Source organism: Xyrauchen texanus, chromosome 13 (assembly GCF_025860055.1).
Source record: "Xyrauchen texanus isolate HMW12.3.18 chromosome 13, RBS_HiC_50CHRs, whole genome shotgun sequence".
In the NCBI taxonomy this organism is placed as follows: Eukaryota; Metazoa; Chordata; class Actinopteri; order Cypriniformes; family Catostomidae; genus Xyrauchen; species Xyrauchen texanus.
This window is the reverse complement of record NC_068288.1, coordinates 39,504,727-39,531,080: the sequence shown is the minus strand read 5'-3', so window position 1 is coordinate 39,531,080 and position 26,354 is coordinate 39,504,727. Positions and strand designations below refer to the sequence as shown.

General features: G+C 40.1%; 1 protein-coding gene across 1 annotated transcript in view; it reads right to left on the bottom strand.

The window, feature by feature from the left end:
* Positions 1-17,890, bottom strand: part of LOC127654204 (uncharacterized) — a 32,850-nt gene extending 14,960 nt beyond the window's left edge. Inside the window, exon 1 of the mRNA XM_052141281.1 lies at positions 17,751-17,890. Within this exon, the coding sequence (XP_051997241.1) occupies positions 17,751-17,868 (118 nt within the window). The 5' untranslated portion in view covers positions 17,869-17,890. The remainder of the gene's footprint in view (positions 1-17,750) is intronic.
* Positions 17,891-26,354: the final 8,464 nt, after the last annotated feature.

Here is a 26,354-nt window from a genome sequence, read left to right as displayed (position 1 = left end):
CCCTGAATTGAGAATGCATTCTAATGTAATCAGATTAATATAAATTGAGTAAGCAACATAATGCAGAATTGTAATTAACATTTTAATTTGATTAGAATTAGCTAACTGCTGTAAGTTTAGTGTTTTATTATGATGCTTTTAAGTTTTCTGTATACATCATAAACATCATCATACACACAACATCTAGAGTATTTACTGAAATATTTTATGAAATGTTAATACCATTTTTGAAATGACACCTTTATACATTTGTATTTATACAGTAGATATTGTGTTGAATTTCTTTGAATTAGTAAAGAAAGTAAATTAGTAAATTTAGTAAAATCCTTTTTCTGTCATTCCATTTCAAATTCCACTTGAACATCCTGTGGTGTGTGGCCAATTTGTTTTTCCAGCCCTGCTCAGAACTGAGAGGTGTTTTTCTCAGTGTTCTGTGGAACTCTGGCTTTAGGTCTGTAAATTGTGTAATTTGTTTTCAGAGAAAGAGGAATGAATCATTTTGACCTAATTTCTGGATTTACTATTTAGTGGCACTGCCTTGCTGATGAGATTCAGTGAGTTAAATGTGTTGTGACCAGTGACTTAATTTATAAACTTGTAGAGCATGGATACCTTTTCACAGACTGAGCAAATTAACCTTAAACTGACCCCTCCCCCATGTCACAAGAGGGCCTGACATCTGACCCTGGCTCAACACACTCCCCTCTGGACATGGCAGAAAGAAGTTAAAAAGAAAAGAAAAAAGAAAGATTGTGAGAGAAAAGAAGGCAGGGAGATGGAGACAATAAAAGAGACTTATCTATTTGTCTTATATATCTTTCTGGAGCCATTTCTCATTTGCATTTGATTATGTGCTGGAAATTTGATTTACTGTATGTAATCTGCTAGAGACATTTTGAAGAAAAGAGTGATTTTATTTGAAAAGAGAGAATTCTTTTTTTTTTTTTTGGTCATGAGTCTGTGCTCAGCATGCTCACTTGAAACCTAAAGCGAGACAATATGAAGAACATTGTAAGAATGATTTAGTGCGCTCTAAGTCTTCATTCAATCCATTATCATGACACTGATAATTTAGCATTATTCGCATAATGCTTTTGTTCATGCGACACAGGCCTACTATTATTCTTACTCTTCATAAATTACTATGGTTTAAACCCATTTAATCCCAGTTTTCTTTTTTCTTTCAGCTGAGTGGGCACATGTATTTCACTCCTTGTGAAATACATGTGCCCACATGTATATCTCATTATCTTAATAAAATTAAACTATGAGATTTATTCTTGGTCACAACTGTAACTGACTGGAAAATACAGAGTAAGTGTAATGCAGACATTTTGCTCAGTTGCTCAATAGGACCAGTAGAAAATTGCAAGCAATAAAGTAACACAATTTAATATATACACCAATCAGCCACAACATTAAAATCACCTGCCTAATATTGTGTAGGTCTCCCTCGTGTCACCAAAACAGCGCTAACCTGCATCTCAGAATAGCATTCTGAGATACCATTCTTCTCACCAAAATTGTACAGAGCGGTTATTTGAGTTACTGTAGACTTTGTCAGTTCGAACCAGTTTGGCTATTCTCTGCTGACCTCCAACATCAACAAAGTGTTTCCAACTGCAGAACTGCCCCTCAGTGGATGATTTTGTATTTTTGGCACCATTCAAATACTTTTTAGAGACTGTTGCGCATGAAAATCCCTGGAGATCAGCAGTTACAGAAATACTCAAACCAGCCCATCTGACACCAACAATCATGCCATTGTACAAATCACTCAGATCACATTTTTCCCCATTCTGATGGTTGATGTGAAAATTAACTGAAGCTCCTGACCTGTATCTGCATGATTTTATGCACTGCACTGCTGCCACATAGCTGAGTAGATAATCACATGGATGATTGTTGATGCCAGATGGGCTGGTTTGAGTATTTCTGTAACTGCTGATCTTCTGGGATTTGCACACCCAACAGTCTCTTGAATTTACTCAGAATGGTGCCAAAAACTGCTTTGACTGCACTGATTGGAGTGTTTTTGAAGCCACCAACCTGGATGAGCTCTCAGATACTGTGACCTCAAATATCAGTTTATGTGAGGACATATGCATTCCTACTAGGAATTATTTAAAATACAACAAGGACAAACCATGGTTTTCAGCTAAACTCAAGCAGCTTCTTCAGGCCAAAGAGGATACTTAAAGAAGAAGAGATAAAATCTTGTACAATCAATCCAAATACAGACTGAAAAAGGAGATTAGAGTGGCTATTCTGAAAATCTGCATTAGTGTGGAGAGGCCCGTGGAAAGGCCTGAAAGTTTACCAACTACTATAGTAGATTTTTATATATCAAATGTAGAAAAATACTAACATAGAATAGTCTGGACTTTGTGTGACCCAGGAGAGGGCATATGAGGTAACTAAATGTGCGGATGTTGCAAGAAACACTCTGTGCACTGAGCTGTGGCAATGAGACAATGGTACTATGAATTGAGAAAACACTGGGAAGCACAGCAAAGATAAAGATGAACACAATAATCAAAATAACTGTATTATGCACAGATTGTGATATTTTATTTACTCAAAATGTATACTTTAATTTTAAATGAATTGTAAAGGTTAAAAGACTAAAAGCCAGGTATCCACCATTAAAAATAAGTCAGAAGCTCTGTGAAATAACGGTGGTGAACAGAATCCATTGGCTGCAAAAAATATTAAGAGGGCGTAGACATGAGGTAATGCTAGATAACATTTGGTTTAACTTGGTTTTGACCAAGAGAGTCAGATCTCAGCTGACATCTCTGGTTTTGTTGGTTTGCTCAATAAACTCGAACTCCTGACTTTTAAGAGTTTTCTTACAGAGAGGGAACTTAACCCTTTCTGGGTGTCCTTCAATTTGCTTATACAGCAAACAGGTCTGTGGATTATGCAGTCAATATGGGACTGCATTATATACTTCAACATCTAGACAGACCAGGGACTTATGCAATTATACTAATAGTTCTCTTCAGTTTGGCTTTTTACACCATCAACCCTGCTCTATAATGGACTAAATTAAATGAGCTCTCTTCTTCCGGCTCTATCTGTCAGTGGATCACCAGCTTTCTGACAGACAGGCAGCAGCTAGTGAGAATGGGGAAATTCACCTCCAGCACATGTACAATCAGCACTGGTACCCCCCCAAGGATGTGTGCTCTCCCCACTACTCTTCTTCCTCTACACAAATGACTGCACTGCCAAGGACCCCTTTGTCAAGCTCCTGAAGTTTGCAGATGACACTACAGTCATCGGCCTCACTGAAGATGATGATAAGTCTGTATACAGAAGGGAGGTTGAACAGCTGGCTGTCTGGTGCAGTTAAAACCACCTCAAGCTGAACACACTTAAAATAGTGGAGATGATTGTGGACTTTAGGAGGAACACCCCAAAATTAACCCTACTCACCATTCTGAACTGCACTGTGGCAGCAGTTGAGTCATTCAGGTTCCAGGACACTACCATATCACCATATCTTAAGTGGGAGACCAACATAGACTAAATTTTGAAAAATTCATTTAAAATTCTACTGAGAATTTTCTATGGGTCACACAAGTTTTGTGGTCTGTGTCGCAATATTGTGGGAAGCACGGTTGACTTGCGCAAGTAATCTGCTCTGTACTATCCTATTCTCTAGACTGATCATATTTCGAGAACCCCGGTTACCAGGAAATCCCCCGTTGACCTGAAAATCAGGAAAACCAGGCTTCAAATATGCTTGAAAAGATGGGAAACAGATTTAGCACGTATAAAGTGCAGTGTGTGAGATTCATATTTTTAAATTTGCTTAAATGCAGGAACCAACATTTAATTATTCCCGCTTCAGTTCCACTCAACAACTGGGCAGTTCAAAACAAAAAGCATTTGTGGCTAGACTGAAATCATTCAGGGCTTGATTCCTAGCAATGCCACACCTAAAGACTATTTACCAAAAGATGGACCACTGGTATTAAAAGGAACACCCAACAGATGTAGAAAAAGAAGTCCCACTTTACAGGTAAACGAGCCGATCACCTTTTAGATACAGAATTTGCCTGTCAGTCAACTCGAGAATGTACACGTGCATTAGCTGATCTAGCCTGAAAATGTGATTGCATGATCATAGTCTAATAAGCACAATTTATATTTACATTGTTGTCAGATTTGAAATGCCAGTATGTTCTTTGAACGTAAACTTGACCAACATTTTTTGATATTTCGGTCTTTCCCCATTCAAATAGATAGGAGTTATACTTTTATGCAACTTTTTTGCATAGAAAGCATTCTAAAGATGTCCCATTCTAAAGTGGACTGACTTGCCTTGACTGGAAGGTACTTTGGTGACGCCCCTGCTGTTTTCTAACAAACCATTTATTTTCCGCCTGTTGACGAAGCGTGAAGAACAGTATACCTTGATTCTAGCATTCTGTTCTTTACACCAAAAGTTAAAATTGTAGTGTTTTGTAAATCAATTTTATAAGTAAGATTAGCTAGCTTCCTAAGAAAAGTAGATTCCACTATTCATTTTTCTGTTATGAATGTAACTGGCTGAAGTTTTTAAACAAAGGAGTACTGTACATGCCTGGTAATTTGCAGTGTAAAACTAGACTAGACTACATAGACAGTACTTTTTAACAGTAACAGTAATCAAAACTCACCATTTGAAGGTTGTTCAAATGGTGAGTTATTAGCATGGCAAATTAGCTAAAGCATTCTTTGAGTACATTTATAAACTTGCAGCGATTGTCTGGATGTATGGCAATAAAACTATTTTAATTGATCTATTAGCTATGATGTCCACATACATCTTTTAACATTACACTCTAAATGTTTGTCCTCAATTGTCTAATTTTTGTCTGTTTTTATTGTAGAAGTTTCCGAGACAAAGTTACTTAAATAAATACATAGCTAAAGACTCTACGAGAGTGCCATTTTTGAATTTTACACTTTTATTATTGATTAAATTCATTGTTAAGGGTTTGTTTTCATTCCTGAGCTGAAATTGCCATATGGATTCACATTTAATTACACTAACAAAGGCGCTGAAGACATCAAAATTACATTCAAGGTTCTTGATTTCTCCTCCTCTACTCCAAAATCTGCCCTCCTGTTTTGCCAATTCCCTTTTGCTTAACATGACCTCGCCTTAGTGGTATTCACTCATTCACGCACCCCTACTGGGCTCTGTCTATACCAGCCTGATACAGGTTTGTTCATGTCCTTGCTCAATAAAGCCAGCTTGCGTGTTTTGCTGGGCTCGAACCATGGTCTGAAAATATATTTGGGTCTATATATTAAGTGTTAAAATGTGTAATTTTTCAAACGATGTGTTATAGTAAAAGTGTTAGTAATAGTGTGAAAAATAAGTTCATAAAGTCATAATCAGCCAGTGTAGTGAAAAAAAACCTACAGTTGTAGTGCCCCTATAGTGTATATGGGGTGGTGCTTAGTTTTATCCATCAATAATTTATAAGTGAGCATTTATATAACTGAATGGAGCCAGGTGGTAGAAGGAAAGGGCTTGAAATGTAAGGTTAGACAATCGTTAGCCAAAAAGAAAAGTACTTTCAGTTGCAGAGCAAATTATTTTATTCTAATTAAAGATTACAAAGAGAAACTTAGCCAACATGAACTGAATTTGAACTCTCTAGTCCTTTAGAAAACGTCTCGGGTTACATGTGTAACCCTTGTTCCCAGAAAAGGCGGAACGAGATGTTGCGCTGCTAAGCGCTATGGGGAATAGCTTTCGCTGTGAGCCGAGCTGAATAATGTGTGGAACACGTCAGTGGACATTGACTGGAATTTATAGCCTCAGCTGATGTAATAATTAGATGCACCTGAGGCCAGGCTATAAATGGATACGTCACCAGGTGTCGTCAGATACTTCTTTTTGAAGAGCAGTCCTGGGACGTCCCAGTGCGGCAAAGCAGCGCAACATCTCGTTCCGCCTTTTTCAGGGAACAAGGGTTACACATGTAACCCGAGACGTTCCCTTTACAAAAGGCTTCACTACGATGTTGCGCTGCTAAGCGCATGAGCTTGAGATGTCGACTCAAGGGCATAAGAGCCCGGAGTAGCATAAACATCTAAACCATTAATTTTTTGATGAATGTGTGCGGAGAGGACCAGTCTGCCGCATCACAAACCTGTTCAGGCATGAGCTGAGATTTCGACTCAAGGGCATAAGAGCCCAGAGTAGCAAAGCATCTAACCCACAAAGTTCGATGAATGTGTGCGAAAAGAACCCTATCGCAACACAAACTTGTCATAAAAACTGATGAATGTGAGCGGAGAGGACCAGCCTGCCGCATCACAAACTTGTTCAGGCATGAGCTGAGATGTCGACTCAAGGGCATAAGAGCCCAGAGTAGCAAAGCATCTAACCCATAAAGTTCGATGAATGTGTGCGAAGAGAACCCTATCGCAACACAAACTTGTCATAAAAACTGATGAATGTGAGCGGAGAGGACCAGCCTGCCGCATCACAAACTTGTTCAGGCATGAGCTGAGATGTCGACTCAAGGGCATAAGAGCCCAGAGTAGCAAAGCATCTAACCCACAAAGTTCGATGAATGTGTGCGAAGAGAACCCTATCGCAACACAAACTTGTCATAAAAACTGATGAATGTGAGCGGAGAGGACCAGCCTGCCACATCACAAACTTGTTCAGGCATGAGCTGAGATGTCGACTCAAGGGCATAAGAGCCCAGAGTAGCAAAGCATCTAACCCATAAAGTTCGATGAATGTGTGCGAAGAGAACCCTATCGCAACACAAACTTGTCATAAAAAATGATGAATGTGAGCGGAGAGGACCAGCCTGCCGCATCACAAACTTGTTTAGGCATGGGCTGAGATGTCGACTCAAGGACATAAGAGTCCAGAGTAGCAAAGCATCTAAACCATAAAATGTGATTAGTGTGTGCGGAGAGTGCCAACCTGCCGCACCACAAACTTGCTGCAGAGGGAGACCTCTAGCCAAGGCTTTAGAGGAGGAGAGCCCTCTGGAAGAGTGCGCCCTAAAACCTACTGGCGAAGCTTGAACGCTACTCGTGAGGCCCGGGCAGTAAGGTCCCTCACCCAAAGTGACAACCCGGTCACGGCTTCAAAGTGAAGAACTGCTGTCCTGACTTTACGCCACTAGCAAATGCGGTGGACATAATTCTGAAGGGCACAGACTGGACAAAGTCTGAGTAGTCTTTAGCTGCTCCGGCATTACAAACGGCAGGGAGCAGAAGGCTTAGAGAATGACTGGCCAAGGGTCGAGAAAGGCACCTTGGTCAGGTAGTCAGGGTGAGGGTGCAAAGAATGCTCTTGGTCCTACCTGGGGCAACTCAAAACAGGCCGGCAAAAGAGACAGAGCCTGTAGGTACCCAAGTCTCCTTAGAGACTTAATTGCCATATGAAAAACCATCTTGAGAGTCAGAAGTCTACCAAACGCTGACTCTAGAGGTTTTAAAAAGGGGGGTCTTACCCTATGAAGAGGTCCTAGCAAGGATGCCTCTTAGAGGGCACCCTGCCCACCAAGGCGTGGCAAGCCGAAGTGGGAGCCACATAGAACCTGGCAGTGGCGAGGCAAGTGCCCGCTGACAGTTCTTTCCACAGAAAATCCAGAACTGAAGCAAACTGGCAGTTAGCTGGTTCTGTAATTTGAATTTATTAGAAGGAAACGCATGCCCATGTATGCGCCACCACGATCAGCACCCCCGAGGGGGGGGACTGGGTGACTCGGGGAGAAGTAGAGGAGACATTGCGCTATCAACAGAGGCGAAGAGGTCCTCTTCTGCCCTGTAAAATCTACCCAGATCAGTTCCAAGGAGGGAGCCCTAGCACTTGAAATGGTCTCGATAACTTCAGGAGAAAGCCCTGTGAACCTCAGTTTGTACCCTACAGGGGCCAAGCATGAAAGGTTTCACACTCGGGCCGGGATGAATATGTCCCCGAGCCTGAGAAAGAAGGTCCTACCTGTTCGAATCGCCCAAGGCGTGCCGTCGAGGAGAGATATTAACTCCGAGAACCATATCCTGTTCAGCCAGCGCAGCGCCATTAATAGGAGGCAAGACCCTTGCTGGTGAACATTGCCAAGACTCCCGGAGCAGAGAAACCGGGAAAGAAACGCATACAGACGCATTCTGGGTCATGTATGTGTCTTAACGTCCAGACCCAAGGGGCTGGGTGATTTCAGGGAGAAGTAGAGGAGACATTGCGCTATTCATAGCGCTGAAGAGGTCCTCTTCTGCCCTAAGATCTCACCCAAACTTGTTCCAAGTGGAAAAAGCCCGGCATTTAAAAAGGTCTCGATAACCTCAGGAGAGAGCCCTGTGTCCCTCAGTTGGTACCCTTAGGGGCCAAACATGAAAGATTCCACAATTTGGGGCAGGGATGAAATATTGCCCTGTGCTTGAGACAGAAGATCCTTCCTGTTCGGCATCGCCAAACGCGAGCCGTCGAGGGAAGAGATTAGCTCCGAGAACCAAGCCCTGTTCGGCCAGCGCGGTGCTATAAGTAAGAGGCAAAAACCCTTGCTGGCGAACTCTGGGCAACTACTACCTTAGGGTGGAGTTCTTAACTCCCCCGTTGGTATTTTCTGTCTGGACCGTAAATCTGCTCCCATATACGGGCATCCAGGGATATAACTGACCTGAGTGACAGGAGCTTGCCCTGGGCCCTAAGGAGAATCCAACGTGTCAGAAATACAGCTGACAAGAACGTGGGTCTCCTTGATGATTTATGTAAGAGGCTACCGCTGCATTGTCCACCAGCACCAAGACATGGCAGCCTCAGGAGGAGGTATTTCAGGGCCAGAAATACAGCCATCAACCCGAGACAGTGACTGTGACAACCGAGCTGACGACCCTCCTATCCCCTTAAGCTGGACGACCACTTAAGGCCGCTACCCGCCCATCAGGGAGGCGTCTGTCGTTAGCAGCCTGCGACAACAAGACGCACCTAGAGTGGGACCCAAGGCAGAAAACCGGGGTCTGAACCACATAGAAAGGGAACGAAGCCTGAGGCGCGTAACCCTATTTAGCCTAGGGGTTTTGGCCCTTGGAAGAATCCCTGGCTTTTGGCCACAACAAAAACGTCTCATGAGCAGAAGGTCCAGAGGGATCACTGTGGACGCATTCAGCCCTGAGACCTGGAAATCATTGATACTGATAACAGTGCAACCTTGACCTAGCCTGACTTTGCTCAGGGTGATCTAAATGGACTCAATCCTAGCGGGAGACAGTTGTGCCCGCATTGAGATTGAACTCCATACGATGCCCGATAGACAGTGTTCTGAGTGGGAGAGAGGACGCTTTTCTTGGCGTTGAGCCTCAACCCCAGAGAAACAGATGAGCTAAGACGATGTCCCTGTGCTGAACTGCCAGTTCCTGGAACTGCGCTAGGATCAGCCAGTCGTCTACATAATTCAGAATGCAGATGCCCCGAGTCGCAAGGAGCCAGTGCTACATCATGCATTGTGAATGTGTGGGTAAAATGGCTAGGCTGAGTGAAAGAACCTGACCCTGGAAGACTTCAGCCCCGAAGTGAACCTCAGGAACTTTCCATGTTGTGGCAGAACTTCTAAATGAAGTATAGAAGTGTGTCATAAGATCGATGGTGACCAGCCAAACGAGTTGTAGGGCTTGAGACACGACCGTCTTGACAGGCATCATCTTGGACTTGAACACCCATGGGTAGTTCAAGCTTTAAGATCTAAGCCAGACGCCACCCCTCACCCTCCATGGGTAACGGGAAGTATTTAGTGTAATAACCTAACTCTCTCTCTGGAAGGGGAACACATACCATGGCCCCTTTAACCAGGAGAATGAGTTTTTGTTTTTACAAAAAAAAAGAAATCCGGTTTACGGTAGTAAGAACACGCCATTGAAACACCGAAAAACGGCGAGTGAATTAAATCCTGACGCCCTTATAAGACCCACAAAAAGAATATATCCGGCAGGAGTTTCCACGCTGCCAGGATCTCTGAGATGGGTATTATATTTTAACACTTCCTGTTGAGGGGTTGTCGGTGCTTCAGCGTCCTGAATAAGATGCAGGAACAGCGAAAACACCCAATTTTGGTGGAAGCCTCTGCAACCCGAAACACCAAGAGGTGGCGGGAATGGGGGGCTTCGAGGGGGTACCGGGAGGGGTGAAGTGAAACACGCGCCCCGTCCCGAGGGGAGCTACCCCCTAATCTAGGTGCAAGACCGTCAGGGTTTTCTCTTGGGTCTTGCTTCGGGGCTGGCGAGGGCGGCGAGACTGTCCCCAATCCCTGGGAGGAGGAGGCCGACTCGCCACGCTTTGTTTTTGAGCCTCCCTTCAGTCAGGACCGAGGTGCTTGATAAGCCCTTCCCACTAAAGTGGAGGTTGTCCTACAAGGCTTTGAGGGGATAGAGGGCTACTTAAGTGACGATGCCCGTCTCTTGCTCCTCAGCCAAAACCATGCAAGAGCCCCACGAACGATCTTCTTTTCGAGAGTGCTGACTCCCGGAAGCAAACGAGGCGAGCACGACGCACTTTTCCTGTTAAAGCAAATCGCAGTGCTCGCACCCGCCCTGCTGCAACGCGAGAGCAGCGTGCTCCCAAACAACCAGCCTGACCTGCTGCTTGATAAGCCCTTCCCACTAAAGTGGAGGTTGTCCTACAAGGCTTTGAGGGGAGAGAGGGCTACTTAAGTGACGATGCCGAGCCCGGCAGAGATAGCCATAAGCGTCTCTTCGACCGGCGGCATCACTGAATACCGCCGTGCCTCAGCACCCACGATAGTCGAATATAATGACGTCGAGGGTATGTGAACACGGGAAGAAAATATATATATATATATATATATATTTTTTTTAGGGGTTCTCCATGAGCAAAAAAGCTCTTAATGGAGGTTTATCAAAGAAGGGAAGGAACCCATGAGGCGTTCCCTTTCTTAGACTGGAAGATAAAATCTATCCCTTAATTTGGAGCGTTTGGGGGTCTCTTTTCGCGTGGCCAGACCAATCTGGCAACCGCACGAGTAACAACATCGAGCAATTCCTCCGTAGATTTTTTATCGCGGACGGAAAGCTTCGGAGGCGGGAAGAGAATAGCGATCCACCTCATGATCCGAGAAGCGTCGAGATCATGTGAAGAAACAGCTGGGTTTGGGGAGAGAGTGAGAGAAAGGGATCAACCCGTCTCTTGCTCCAGCCAAAACCATGCAAGAGCCCCACGAACGATCTTCTTTTCGAGAGTGCTGACTCCCGGAAGCAAACGAGGCGAGCACTACGCACTTTGCCTGTTAAAGCAAATCGCAGTGCTCGCACCCGCCCTGCTGCAACGCGAAAGCAGCGTGCTCCCAAACAAACAGCAAAAACTGATGTGTGTCGTCTTCAGCTATAGAGCGAGAAGAGGGGAACACGCACCGTTTGCGGCTTTCAGTCATTCTCTCCTTTTAGAAATATATATATATAATATTTTCTAAACAGAAGAGAAAAGAGAACAAAGAACAAAGTTCACTGCACACTGTTTAACTGATTCTAACTCCTAACAGAGGAAAGAAAGTTTTGACAGGGTGTGTGAAACACACAGAAACAGAATCGCTCTGAAAAAAGAGTTTCTGACGACACCTGGTGACGTATCCATTTATAGCCTGGCCTCAGGTGCATCTAATGATTACATCAGCCGAGGCTATAAATTCCGGTCAATGTCCATTGACGTGTTCCACACATTATTCAGCTCGGCTCACAGAGAAAGCTGTTCCCCATAGCGCTTAGCAGCGCAACATCGTAGTGAAGCCTTTTGTAAAGGGAACCATTTATGTACTAGTGCTCTAAAGAATCCAAAAATCATTCAACTGATCCAAAGAACCTATAATGTATCATCAAGAACCAAAAAATGGTCTGGTGCTGCCATGAACCACTGGAGAACTTTAAGTATTGTAGAGAAGAAAATTAAATCAAGATTGCTGTGCTAACACCAAATTTCTCTGACATACTTGCCCATCACAGCTGTTGCATTGTGCTATAGGAAGTATATCAGGAGGTGAGAGCAACTTGATATACACTTTATACCATTGACCAGTTACCACCAAGTGACCTTTTAATCCCTGCCCAGAGATCTAGAACATTTCAGTCTCTAAAAGGAAATGGAATGTTTTACAACCCTTTAACTTCAGGACAGCGAAAAGCAACCCTAAGGATCAGCAAACTCCTCCCCTTTTGTCTATTGTTTCATGTGGTGTTTTCACAAACTTTTTCAGTGTGTAAATGAATTTGCTTTTGAGCAAAGGCAGCAAAAATTTATAATTCCTGAGAGTGTTCTAAATTCCAACATAGACTGACTTTGAACTCACTTTTAACACTGTCTGCAATGGGACGTCTTTCTGGTTATGCTTCTTCACAGTGAATATCTTGATGAATGCTTGTTAAGATTCAATGCCCCATTATTGTTCATTGTACACCAGTTGCTGTATGGCATTTGTATGCATACTGTAGAAAATGAATGGACACTTAAGCCCCCCCCCCCCATACAACACACACACACAATTTCTCAAATAACTTTTTCACAGCAATTGTCATATAAAATTACTTTATAAACAGAAAATGCTAAAAATGTGCTTTATCAATTGACAAGCAGTTGCTAGTTTGGAATTGACTTCAGTTGCAAATGACAAACGTCCAAGTAAGGTATTCATACAATAAAAGTAATCTAAAAATAGCCACATATTGACTGAATTCAATTAATTGATCTGGCTGATGTATGTTGATTTCTCACTATTTTATAATAAAACAACTAAACAAAACAAACAAAAAACAAACAAGCAAATGCATGAATTTGGCAAACAGAAAAAAAGTGTTTGGAGTTTGGATGTGCAAGTTGGTTCAGTTATCAGCGACAATTGAGTAACATAAAACCAAGCAGAAGCCACTTTGAAAATGTTAACACAAATTGCAGTTCAGTATTTGTGGTCTGTATGGTTAGTGGAACAAAAGAACCCTAAAAAAATTATTAAAACATGGGTTTGCACATCTTACTGGAATGTGTGAAGATTTATTTGTCAGATAAGAAAATCAAGAAAAAAAAATTCTAAACATTATGTGTAGGGCAAATCTACCACTGCCCACATATCAGAAAACACCATGGAGAGTGGACAGAGATATACTAGCATCATGTGGTGGGGTTGCTTTCATCAGCAGTTATTTGACTTTTTTCTTAAAGAGAGAGAGGAGTAGGTGCTGCATAACACAAGGAAATACTGCAAGAAAACCTTGACCCCAAGCCCAGAGTATATTGAGATTGGAGGGACTTGGGAGATAATGTCCTATAATGGCACAATCAAATCTCTGATCTCAGTCCAATGAGAATCTTTGCCTCTAGTGTCAGAAACAGTATCCCACTGACCTGAACTAACTGCCAGAAGGAACAGATCAATTTCAAACAGTTTGCAATCAAACATTTAAACAGTTTCTCTGAAAGACTTTCATTGGTGTCATTGGCTACAAAAAATATTAATATTTGGGGAAAGAATACACCAATAGCATGTTTCATAGAGTTTGTTTGTTAAAGAGTAAAAAGTTAAAGTTTTCTGCAGTAAAAGGATTCTACAGTTAAAACAATTTCTACAGTATGACAATTTTCATCCATATTTTATCCTCACTTCAGTGCAAATGTTGTTATTTTTTTCAAGTATTTCAAATCAAGTATTCTAAATTGAAGAGAGAGCATCAAAAGAAATATGCGACTATACGGAAATGTCTCACATAAGAAGGTACATCAACTATTGAATAATAATAAAAAACCTCATCTGGTGAAATACAGTATATAAAATCCTTAATCTGGTGAATATTTAAGCTATAAAAAGCTTAATTTGGTAAATACTTAAATATAGAGCAGCTTAGCGAAGCATAGTCTCCGTCATTTCAAAATTAAAGTCCAGAAAGAAATGGAAGTGGAGCGTAGTTCTAGCGGGAAGACCAGCAGGTGTACGTCATCACATCATTAGCTGGGTAACTCCTAGCTAATCGCACATAAGCCAATGCTTTATAAGTCCGCTCCCAATCTATCACATTGCTGTTTCGGTGTGCTAACACTGCAACCTCCACCCCCCCACCACCACCAGTTGAGCCCTGTCCCGCAGGGGGGTAGGCTCCTCGCCCCTGCCTCCTATCTCCGGCAGGACATGACGGTTCCGGGTACAACTCCCTCGGACCGCCGGACGGGGTGTATTTCTGACCTTTAGTCCAGTGTTCTACTCCAAATCTTATTTTTTTTTCTGGTTATTTTGGGGATTTTGGTTGCATCTGGGATTTTATTGATTTTTGACTTTTGTAACTTCTGTGCCAATCATAGTACGAAATGTAGTCCTTTTCAAACGCCTTAATTAACGGTATAGCCAAAATCCACTATTGTTCGACCTCTAGAATTAACATCCAAATATTTTACTAATACAGGCAGTTGTCTCTGCATATTAAAGGGATCTTCCAGGTCCAGTACAAGATAAGCTCAATTGCCAGCATTTGTGGTGTAATTTTTTTTTTTTTTTTTACCACAAAAGTGTATTTTAACCTGAAAATGTCTTATTCTTCACATAATGTCATATTGTCCTGGATCTCCTATTATCAGTGTTTAGAGTTTAACACAAACATTATTTGTTTTGTCTTTTTGGCAGCATGCTTTTTTTCAGGAGGAGGGCTGATGTCAATAATTGTCCACACATATAGTACATATGCATATAGACTTGTTGTCTCATCCTCCCTGCCCCACAAGTGAGCCCCTTAAAACAGGAAACATTTGAAGCCCCTCCCCATGCTCCTTCCAGATGTTATATCTACTCTCCCCCTTCCCCCAATTCATCAACCCATCTTTATTCCCTTCACTTTTCCCCTCACAGCACTCCCAGGAAGTTACATCCTTCATGCGATTACTGTCTCTGACTTCCCCCAAACCCTCTGGAAATTCCCAGTTCATGGAATGTTTCAACAGGAATGCTTGAATAACAGGATTGGATGGATTCCTTTGAAGCCAGAAAGACAGGAATAAGGAATGAGTAAGAAAACTATAACTAAAGAAAGGTGGCAGAGGGGGTGGGGTTGCCAATAAAGTGGTATACTGTGATTCGTAAAGGGACAATTCACCCAATATTAAAATGGTCATAATTTACTGACTTTAATGTTTCAAAGGAGATATTAGGCAGAATGCTATAGGGACTCCATTCACTGTCATAGTATGAAAAAAATACAATGAAAGTAAATGGTGACTGAAGCTGTGAGTTCTTAAAATTCTGCCTAACATCTTTTGTATTTCATGGATGACAGATTGTCAAATGGGTTTGGAATATGATGAGGTAATCATGGCAGAATTTTATTTTTTGGTGAACTATCCCTTTAAGGGTCTCCCGCTACTTGGCAAAATTCCAAATCACAGATTCTCCTGGAGCTGAAAGCATGCTCATTGCACCATACCGCTTCACACTTGGTAACACTGACAGTGCGTCAGCTGCTACGATCGATCAGTTTTATTACAACAGATGCATGAGCATATGCCTCCAACCCCCGTTTCAAATACATCTGTCACTTATTCCTACTAAATGCATAGAGAATGTCCTGAAATCTCTGATATGAATAATTTTTTTAATAGTACTTAGTAAGGCAAGCATCACTACTACTGTTACACAAACTTAAAGGGTTAGTTCAGCCAAAAATTAAACCCAGATGTGTATGACTTTCTTTCTTCAGCAGAACACAAACGAAGATTTTTAGAAGAATATCTCAGCTCAGTAGATCTATACAATGCAAGTGAATGGTGATCAGCACTTTAAAGCCTAAAAAGCATAGAGAGTTGTAGTAAAAGTAATCCATATGACTCCAGTGGATAAATGAATGTCTTCTAAAACGATACTATCACTTTGGGTGAGAAACAGATCAACATTTATGTTGCTTGAAGGTTTGCTCTAAACCCCTAACACATGCCCTATTTGGCATGTTACTTGTACCTGCATCCTTTGTGCTATGGACTTGAATGATACCTCAATTTGTGTTGTTGGTTGAGGGGAGGTGTGCTATTACTTCTCTTAAAAATCAGACATGTGGAGGCCTTGGTAGCTCAGCAAGTAAAGACGCTGACACCCATACCTGGAGTTGCAAGTTTGAATCTAGGACATGCTGAGTGACTCCAGTTAGGCTTCCTAATCAACCAATTGGCCCGGTTGACAGGGTGAGAAGAGCCACACTGAGTTAAACTTCTCGTGGTCACTATAATGTGGTTCTTGCTCTCGGTGGGGCATGTGATGAATTGTGCGTGGATGCCATGGAGAATAGCCAAAGCCTCCATGCTAGGTCTCTGCAGTACAAGCTCAACAAGCCACGTGATAAGATGTGCGGATCGACGGTCTCAAATGCAGAGGCAACTGAGATTCATCCTCTGCCACCCAGATTGAGGCGAGTCACTAATGCCACCACAAGGACCTTGAGCGCATTGGGAATTGGGCATGTCAAATTGGAAAAAAATTCCTATAGACTTGTATTAAAGAAAGAACCAAAGCCAAATCTGTTGAATGTTCCATGTTCAAAACAAGTTAAGCTCAATTGACAGCATTTGTGGCAATGATGTTGATTGCTACAAAAAATAAAAAAATAGAAATAAAAATTATTAAAGAGCTAAAAGCCGTGGTGACAGTTACAAGGCAATTACAATGGAAGTGAAGGGGCCAGTCCATAAACAATAAAATCTTTTTAACAAGCCACATGATTTGAGGTACCATTTATGTCTGGAGTACAAACGGTGCAGAATGAGTTACACACCAAAGTTTAATACTTAGGTGTAGGGTTAGGGGTTAGGATTAGAATTAGGGTTAAGTACACCTAACCCTGGTCCCATTAGCAAGTACCTCTAATCCAAAATCACAATGATGTGACAGATATTTTATAAATGTAATCAACTTGTGCAATAAACTCATTAATTCATGTTCAAGAGCTTTTTCTATATTGCTAATAATTTCTGCATGGAAGTTTTTATATAGATGACCAAGAATGTTATTTTGTCAATAAATGTTGGCTTATATCTGCATACATGCAAAACGGACATATAGGATCCCTGCCATATAACATGTTTGGCAGAATGGTAAAAAGAGATGATATATTGCCAACACTCCTTTACATTTAGGAATACCACACCTCTTGTTTTCGTGGTGTAGCAACTTAAAATATAATTTGTTTCCTTATCTCTTTTTCACCTTTTAATAAAAATGAATAGGTCTTTAATATATGCATTACATAATATGGTTTAAATACTTTTGTTGCTGAGGGTCCCTCAGTTGCTCTTATTCGCCTGGATGCTTCATTGTCTGACATGAATAAAACCCTCTTATACCTAATGGAAAATCAACAGCAGGATACTATTTCAGATGCACACAAGGCAATCTGGTAATATCATAAATGCACAGATACAGTTTGTTTGTGAGAGAGTGATTAAAATGTATCCCAAACCTTTAAATTCTTGAAAATCCAACTTTTAAATGTATTGTTATGATGCAAAGGGGTGTGGCATTTTTGTAGATACAGAACTACAGAAACTAATGCAAAACTCCAAGTTCTGTTGTTGTCTGATAGATGCAATGCAAAGAAAATGCCAACGTTATGGTTAAAAGAAAGTTAGGAGTACAACAAAAACCCCTTTGAAAGAGATATTAAAGCACACCACTCTCCTCCTTCTAAAAATGCATAAAATCTTCAAACATCACAAAATCAGCAGTGAAATAAAAGAAAAGAAAAATGCTACTCACCTTGAAAACAAACAGCCAGAAGATAGAATATGAATGCAGTATTTAAAGTTTTGTGGCATCTTCTCATTATTTTTGTCGCCATCCTAAGTGTGTGTTTGTCTGCACAGTCCTGGAGCATGTGGCTGTGAGTGTACTATGTGTATGTGTGTGTGTGTGTGTGTTACAGAGAGAGAGAGAGAGAGAGAGAGAGAGAGAGAGGTTTAGGGATAAAGCAATGCCTGTGCTCTTACAGATTCATGAGTACCCCTGCCCCCTCTCTTTCTCTCTCTATCTACTCCTCTCAGTAGTTGCTTTGTTTTGCTTTCTATTTTTTCTCTCCAATTCCCTTAAGCTGAGTTGTTATTAAGGAGTACGATGTTTTCATCTTGAGTGGCTTAAACTGCGTGTTTTTATATTTTAAAGGCAAATTAAGACATTTAAGCCGTCCATGCAAATTATTCATGCTGTTGATGGTATTCTGAGATGACCTCACATATAATATCTCATTCATTTAACTATCATCCTAAGACAAAGGGAAAAACACTGTATTTGAGTGTAGATACCTTGCAACATGTGTCTGACAAATCTAAACTGCATTAATTAAGTTATCTGAAAGGAAAGAGTAAGTAAACATGTGGATATTAAATTTCACTTAATTTCTCATTTTAAGTCCTGTATCCATAGAAAAATACACTTTGCAGTAGAGTTGTGTACGTTCACATTAGTTAACACAATTGTTAACGAACTCACAATGAACAATGTATTAATTTTGATTAATGTTAACTTGCACATATAAAAAGGCATTTTAATATATTTGTTAATGCATAATGAAATGACATAAGTGATATTATATCTGTACATTAAGTAAATGTTATTGTTTAATTTTAGTTTATGATACCTAATTCACTACCCCAAATTAACGTGCAGAATATTTTTGTAATATGTTATCTAAAGATCTGCATTTAAATGCATTTCAAATTATAATGGAGTTTTCAATGGCAGCCCAGCAGTAGGTCAGTGGAATTAAGTGTCTGTTGTTAAGTTTTCTGTGTTATGTTTATGCATAGTTTCCTGTCATTGGAACTCGAGCTGTGTAATCGCTATGGGACACGTCTGAGTGTCACGTGGTCAAAAGCCTTTATACAATCACACCAATTTGTTGGCTGATGGTGCTTCAGCATCAACCCTTGTGAGCTACTCTATGTCACAGGCTCCATAAAGGTGCCATTGAGTCAGATTTTCTGTTCTTCAGTGCATGATTGTTTCTAAGCCATTGTTTGCTTCTAGTGAAAAGTTTTATTCTATCAGCATCCCTGCTGTAGATACATTTCAGGGTGCTCAATATTTAACTCTAAATACAATAAAGGCAAAACATTATCAAATTCCTTTAACCAGCCACAGTATTGGAGGAGCGAAGGGTTCCCTCTGCTGTGCTGCTAGTTCTGGGGTAGTCAACAAAAGTAAACCAAGCATGCCATCTAGTGGTTACATGTCACGTTGCAGGCAAGAGCCATGCATTAATTCCTCTGTCTGCCCGTCTGTTGGCTTGAAAGCAGCTGAAGGGCATTTCAAGCTGGGTACATCAAATGATAATCATGGTTATGTCATTCAATTCAGGCGGCTTGTATCCCATTCTGGATTTGAGATGTTTGAATTTCACTCTAAATAAATATCAATACAAAATGTGGACGCAGATACAAATAATATCACAAGCGCAGCCAGGGGACTGGTTTGTTACAATAGATTTGAAGGACACTTATAAAAACATTTCCATAATTAGATTGCTCTGAAGCACAGGCGTTTTCTCCGATTCGCTTTCGGGGGCAAAGCATACAAATTTTGCGTCCTTCTTTTTGGATTTGCACTGCTACCATGTATTTTCACAAAATGCTTGGATTCAGCATTGACACCCTTGAGGCTTCAAAGCATCAGCATTTTTAATTATCTTGATGATTGGTTGGTGTTAGCCTACGTGGAGACTTTGGCTGCCCAGCATTGAGATGTGTTTCTCAGCCATTTGAGCAATCTAGGGCTGCTTGTAAACCTAGACAATAGCATCCTGTTACCAGGGCAACATACTCTGTTAATAGGTGTGGAGCTGGACTCGCAGGCGATGCAGGCGTGTCTGTCTCCAGCTCACGTTTCTGTAATAATGCCAGTGTCTAGCAATTTTCAGAGTGGGTTGCGTTCTCACTGTGAGATAATTTCACATGGGCTCATGATTATGGCTTCCGCTGTCATTCCCCTGGGAATGCAAGGCTTTTTTTTAAGTGCTGGGTGAACTCTACAAAGGGACTTCAACCACTGACGCATGCGTTCCGTCTCTTCAAAGTGACACGTGGGTGCTACCAAACTCTGTTACCATGGAAACTGACCCGCCTTCTGATGTTGCACGTTCCATTGGGACAGGTGTATCGCAGCAAGATGATAATGACAGACGCCTTCTCTACGGGTTGGGACGCTGTATACGAGGGTTGTCCAGCCTATGGTGTTTGGATGGGCCAGCAGCAATATTGGCACATAAACTGTCTGAAATATTTCATGCTGATGCTGCCGTAAAAAAAAATTAGCCCAGAGATTCAGGACAGCCATGTCCTCATCCGGTCGGACAACAGGACAGTGGGAAAAAGGGAGGAGTGCGCTCTCATGCCATACTGAAGCTGGCATGTTGCATTCTTCTGTGGGCATGGGACAATGTGCTGTCTCTACGAGCCGTATATGCCGATTGAATTTGGGAGTGGATTTCCTGTCCAGACAGGGCTTGGTGCCCAGAGATGACATTGGATTTTGCGCCAGTGTGTTCATGGGGTTAAGACCTCATTTGGACTATTTGCCCAAGGTTATTTCGACATAATTTTGCTTGCAGACTATTATTTTTCAGGCTTTCTATCCTCCCCCATTTGAGTCACAGGAGCATGAAAGGTTGCATGTGCTTTGCCATGTTTGAGTGCTGTGAGTTTATGTTGACTGTACTAGCCAGTGGCGTAAGTCAGAACAGTTGTTTGTGTGCTTTGGTGACTGCAACAGGGGTGTTTCAGTGTCCAAGCAAAGACTCATTGGCTTATTGATGCAATTTCAAGTGCTTATGAAGTACGCAGTTTACCTTCATCTTCGGGTATTCGGGCTCATTCTACATCCTCATGGGCTTTGGCTAGAGGTGTGTTCTTGGAAGACATTTGGATGGCAGCAGTGTGGTCCTCTCCACATATATTTGTTCAGCCGTGGCCCATGATTTTTAAGGCTATATCTTCAGTGTGATTCATGCCATTATCAAGCTGTTTTGAATACATTGTTTATTTTTGCAATTATGTTTGATGGAGCTACTGTCGCAGAAATTATATTAATCTTCAATGTAATTTTCAAAGGAAATAAACAAATAAACTAATTGTAAGCTGAAACAGTTCTGGAATTTTTTTATGTATGCAAATATATGTAATATTTAAGCAAGCATTCTTTGCTGCCATGTGGATTGTTTTCATTTACTTAAAAATACAAAAAAATAGGATGCAGTGCTGCAAAGGCTATATAATTCAAGGCTGAAGTACATACATTTTGACCTTTTACTGACATGAAACATAGTCTATATTGTATATTATATGCTTCCATATTCGTCTTCGTTTGGGGAAAAAAATCATAGAAACATGGATTCTAGTATTAAATAAATTCTGCATAGGTCAGGCATCTGCTATGATAAGTGGAATTGTTTTGAGGCATTTTAAGGCATTTCAGGCAAATGATCTTCAGATGAGCCTTCCAGAGAAACTAAAATTTGTTTTTATTAATGCTTCTCTCAAAACAGATTGCATTCTTAATCTGGGAATTTAAATACTTGTCAAGAGTCCTAGAAGGATTTTAGGAAGCACTTTAGAACCCTGAAGGGTGAGTAGAGTCTATCCATGTGGTTGGAGAGATTATTTTGGACTACCACTGTTATGCCCTTGGGTAAAGTTATGAAAAGTTTCTCTAGTGGAACTTGCAATGTGACTACTGTACAGGAAGTCACTTTGAATAAAACTGCCAGAAAATCTCAACATGAAATTAAGTAAAAATTAATGGATTGCAAGAAATTTGATTACTGTATATAATTATCACCACAACTCATCTTAATAAAATTGAATCTATTAAATATAAGCAAAACCAAGTCAAGTCAGTTTTATTTAGGCCTATTCTTTAAGGCTGTGAATTCGGTAACTATAGTAATGCCAAAAGAGTCCACAGAGTGGAGCCAAAAGCGAGTCATATTTTAGTTGTAAATGATATAATACAGTCAATAGGAATGCATATTGTTTTCAGGGTATATGAACTTTTGAAGACAATGTGTCGATTTCCCATTTGATCAAGTTTACTTTTTCGCAATACATATTGTTTGAGAAGAGCTTTACAAAAAAAGGAACCTTAGAAGGCAAAGGTGACATTGGCAAAGAAAAAACTCTTCAAACTGTTTAGACATCCCTAAATCTTAGCTCTGTAAATTGCAACATTGGCTTATCCTTAGGTCAGAGTTTCCGAAAATGTTTTGATTCAATGCATCATTCTCATTCTTTGTGGAGTGTCACACTGTCTGCTACAGATTAAAGTGATTTCTAGAATGTTTGGATTGTAGGACAACATACAAGAATAAATCAGTTAAAATGTCACATAATCCTGTAGCAATCTGCTTGATATATTGGTACATATTCTGTATTATTTCCAAAAACCATATAGATTTAACAACTTCAGGGCTATCTGAAGTTATGTGATTGTTCTCAGTCATGTAAATTGTACAAACCTGTAGCTGAACTGATAAAGCAACGCATTATTATTGTCAAGGTAAGGGGTTCATAGGGAACGGAAATTATAATATGCACTATACACACTACCCTGCTTTGAATAAACAAAAATCTGCTAAATGAATTAAAATAATGCACATATCTTAGACATGGTATTATCTTGAATTCAACACATCTCAATAAATGTCCCTGAACTTCCTCTTTGAGGAATCCCCTCCTCAGTATGTGACAACAATATTACAGAAAGTACAGCAATGATGTCCTCTGAGGTGGCCATACATTTCCCATAATGAAAATAAAGAGAATAAAGAGAATGTAATGGATTTCATTCAACACAGCCCAAAGGCACTGTGTCACCTTGGGAACTTCTGAAAAGAGTTATGTTACACATGATTAGCTTTCTTACTTTGAGTCATGGAAAACTGTGTTTTATGAGGCAAAGATCGAAAGCTCGGTACCACTGGTACCAACATATTTACAGTTAGCAAAGCAATGTGGATGGCACTACCTATGGGAATCAAACACGGTTATTTGTGATTATAAGTTGCAAATTCAAGACAGAGCACCAAAGGAGTACAACAGAAGGACAGTAAAGTCAACATGAATTCAAAATTAATCCCATTTCAACTGAGGTCACCAAGCCCTCTAATTTTCAATGCCGCACTTCCAATCACCTAGTTTCATTCTGGTAAGTAACACCCACTTTTCACAATCAAATCAATTCCTGATGGACAACATTAAGGCCAGCAATATTTTTTTTCTTCCATTGAATATCCTATTTCATTCAAAAATATGTCAGATCATATAAGTCTATGGGTTGTATAATAACTGAAATGCTGCCTAATTTTGTATATGAGATAACTAACACCTGCCCATTTTGTAAATTCCATCAGGGTTGTGATGGAAATAATTCATTTTCCTTAAATTAAAGATGTACATAATTATCATATTAGTACCCCCTTGTGTCTAAGGAATTCCAACATAATAAATCTCAGAGTATCCTTAAGAGTTCTGAAGCAACTGGTTAATGTTAACTACTTTTCCAGTTTATGTCCAAAGCATCGTACAGAGACTATTTATTAACTTTCACAGCCTTAATGGCACTTCCTCATGGAACTTAACAGCAAAGAAAATTGTCTTTAGAGTCTCATTTTATCCCAAATAGACACAATGTTTGAGGAGCACTATGCTTGCTTTAAAGGGTTAGTTAACTCAAAAATGATATGATAAAATTATAACATAATTTACTCATACTCAAGCCATCCTAGGTGACTATATGACTTTATTATTTCAGCCAAACATAATCAGAGTTATATAAAAAAAATATCCTGGCTCTTCTAAGCTTTAAAATGGGAGTGAATGGTACCTTAGATTATTAAGACCAAAAAAGCACATCCATCCATCCACCCATCCATCCATCCATCCATCCATCCAAAAAGTGATCCATATAACTCAAGGGTGTTAATAAAGGCCTTCTGAAGTGAAGTGATGTGTTGTTGTGAGAAAAATATCCATATTTATAACTTTATAAACTATAATCACTGGCTTCCGTTAAAGGCCGTCCGCGTGTTCACAAGAGAGTGAGTTCCGGCGTATGACGTAGGCATAGCTTAAACTCTAGTGAGAAGTGATGACACTTGAGCCTTAAGGATTACTTTTCTGATGGAGGGATGTGCTTTTTTGGGCTTAAAAGTCTAAGGTACCATTCACTCCCATTATAAAGCTGGGAAGAGACAGGATATTTTTAATATAACTCTGATTGCGTTTGGCTGAAAGAAGAAAGTCATATACACCTAGGATGGCTTGTGGGTGAGTAAATTATGGGATAATTTAAATTTTTTGATGAACTAACCCTTTAAGAGTGATTGTTATTGAACTGTTCCTTCTGCAATTATGGAGCTAGGGAGGTGTAAACACACATAAAATGGTAAATGGTCTGCACTTATATAGTGCTTTTTTTTAACCTTAAAGGTTACCAAAGCGCTTTACACTGTGTCCCAATAACCCATTCACATACATATTCACACTGACATTCATACACCAATGCAAGGCACTACTTGGGTTTCAGCATCTTGCCCAAGGACACTTCGTCACGTGGAGTCGTGTGGGCCAGGAATCGAACCGCCAACCCTGTGATTATCAGCCGACACGCTCTACCACCTGAGCCACAACCGTCCCATGATAAAAGTGTAATATCTCTCAGGTTGCTGTTTTTGGGCACTTATACCATACACTCTTAAAAATAAAGGTCGCAAATCTTTGAACCTGATGCTACACTGTAAAGTCATTACTGGAATAATTCCTAAAAATGCCAAGGGCTCATAAATCAAATTTCTACAATCCATAAAGGTATTTTAAAAAATATATAGACTTAAGATTTTACGTGTAAATAAACGACTGAGTTCAAAACTGGGGCCATGGGAAATACCCATAGTCAGGGTCGTAGCAAGATAACCTGGACCCCCTGACTGTATTTTGCTCTAGGCACCTTTCCATTGATCTTTTGGCCCCTAGAACCGTTATCACCCTTCACCCCAATAGCTTCGGCCCTGCCCACATTCCCTTGTACTTTAATTATTTAATCATGTTTCCTTGGTCAAAGGGAAATTTGGGGGGGCATTTAAATTGTTGTTTTTAAGAATTTATTGAGGTTTTAGATCTTTTGTAATATTATTTATGTTGTTTTGTTGCAAATAGTCGTTTCGTCACCATTAGGGTGATCTGTGTCTCCTTTGGTCAAGTTGGACCATACACTATCTCAGATGTCCTTGTGCATGTGCAACTAAAGTACAGGTTTATATGTATTTAAGGGGAGAATTAAGTTTATTTAATGATTGACCAAGAAATTGAAAAAAGTAGAAACTCAAAATTATAAAGTAGAAACAACAATATTAAATGACAATTCTGAGTGAGTAACCATATAGCAAACCTAAGAGCTAGTGTTGGAGAAGCTACTTTGAAACTGTAGTAAACTAAAGCTTACTCTATATATAATATAACCATTAGATTACATTAATTAATTCTACAACCATAGCAGTATTTATCTGGCTCAATTAAAATAAAATATAAATTATGGGGACATAAAACAATTAATGTGACAATAAATGTAACATATGTAGTCTACAACAGAAATTCACCAAATGACTATCCGTCCAACCATATGTAAATTGCTTTGGAAAATGGCTTCTGTCAAATGCTTAAATTAAAAAAGTTTGTATTATAGATGCGTCTGTGTGTGAAAAAACAAAACAACAAAACAAAAACAAACACAAAGCACTGAAGAATGAATTCAGCATTACTGAATGTTCTCAGTACTTCATTGATGAGCTGTAATCATCAGGGATGGGTAGACATGCCTGTCCATCATTCCATTGAAAGACATTATTGAAGTATGACAGATGTTCTCCTTCACAGTATATAGTCATTAGAATACCTAAGGTGATCCCTAATGTTGTCAATTTGTCTCAGAAATGAAGGATTTATTTCTGACAAAAGACATTTTCTCCCGAACATATAATTTGTCTGACATGGTGATTATACATGAATAATTTTTGCCAGATTTTATAGGCCTATGTAATTTACATTGTTGTATTATGTGGTAAGGTCAGGAGTGATAACAAGAGTCATTCAGGTTGTTTCTTTCTAGCATAGAATTCTTAGTTACTATTTGTCTAAAAACTTCATGTGTTTTTTTTTGTATGTATGGTTCACACCATGTGGTGTACCAAAAGTACATGACTAACACAATACACTGGAACAAAATGAACTGAGGGCGTCAATGAGTAGTATCACAGCAGACTCATAGTGTAAACGTGCCTAATACCTTCGTACAGACAGTTTCTACTTCTAAAACCCA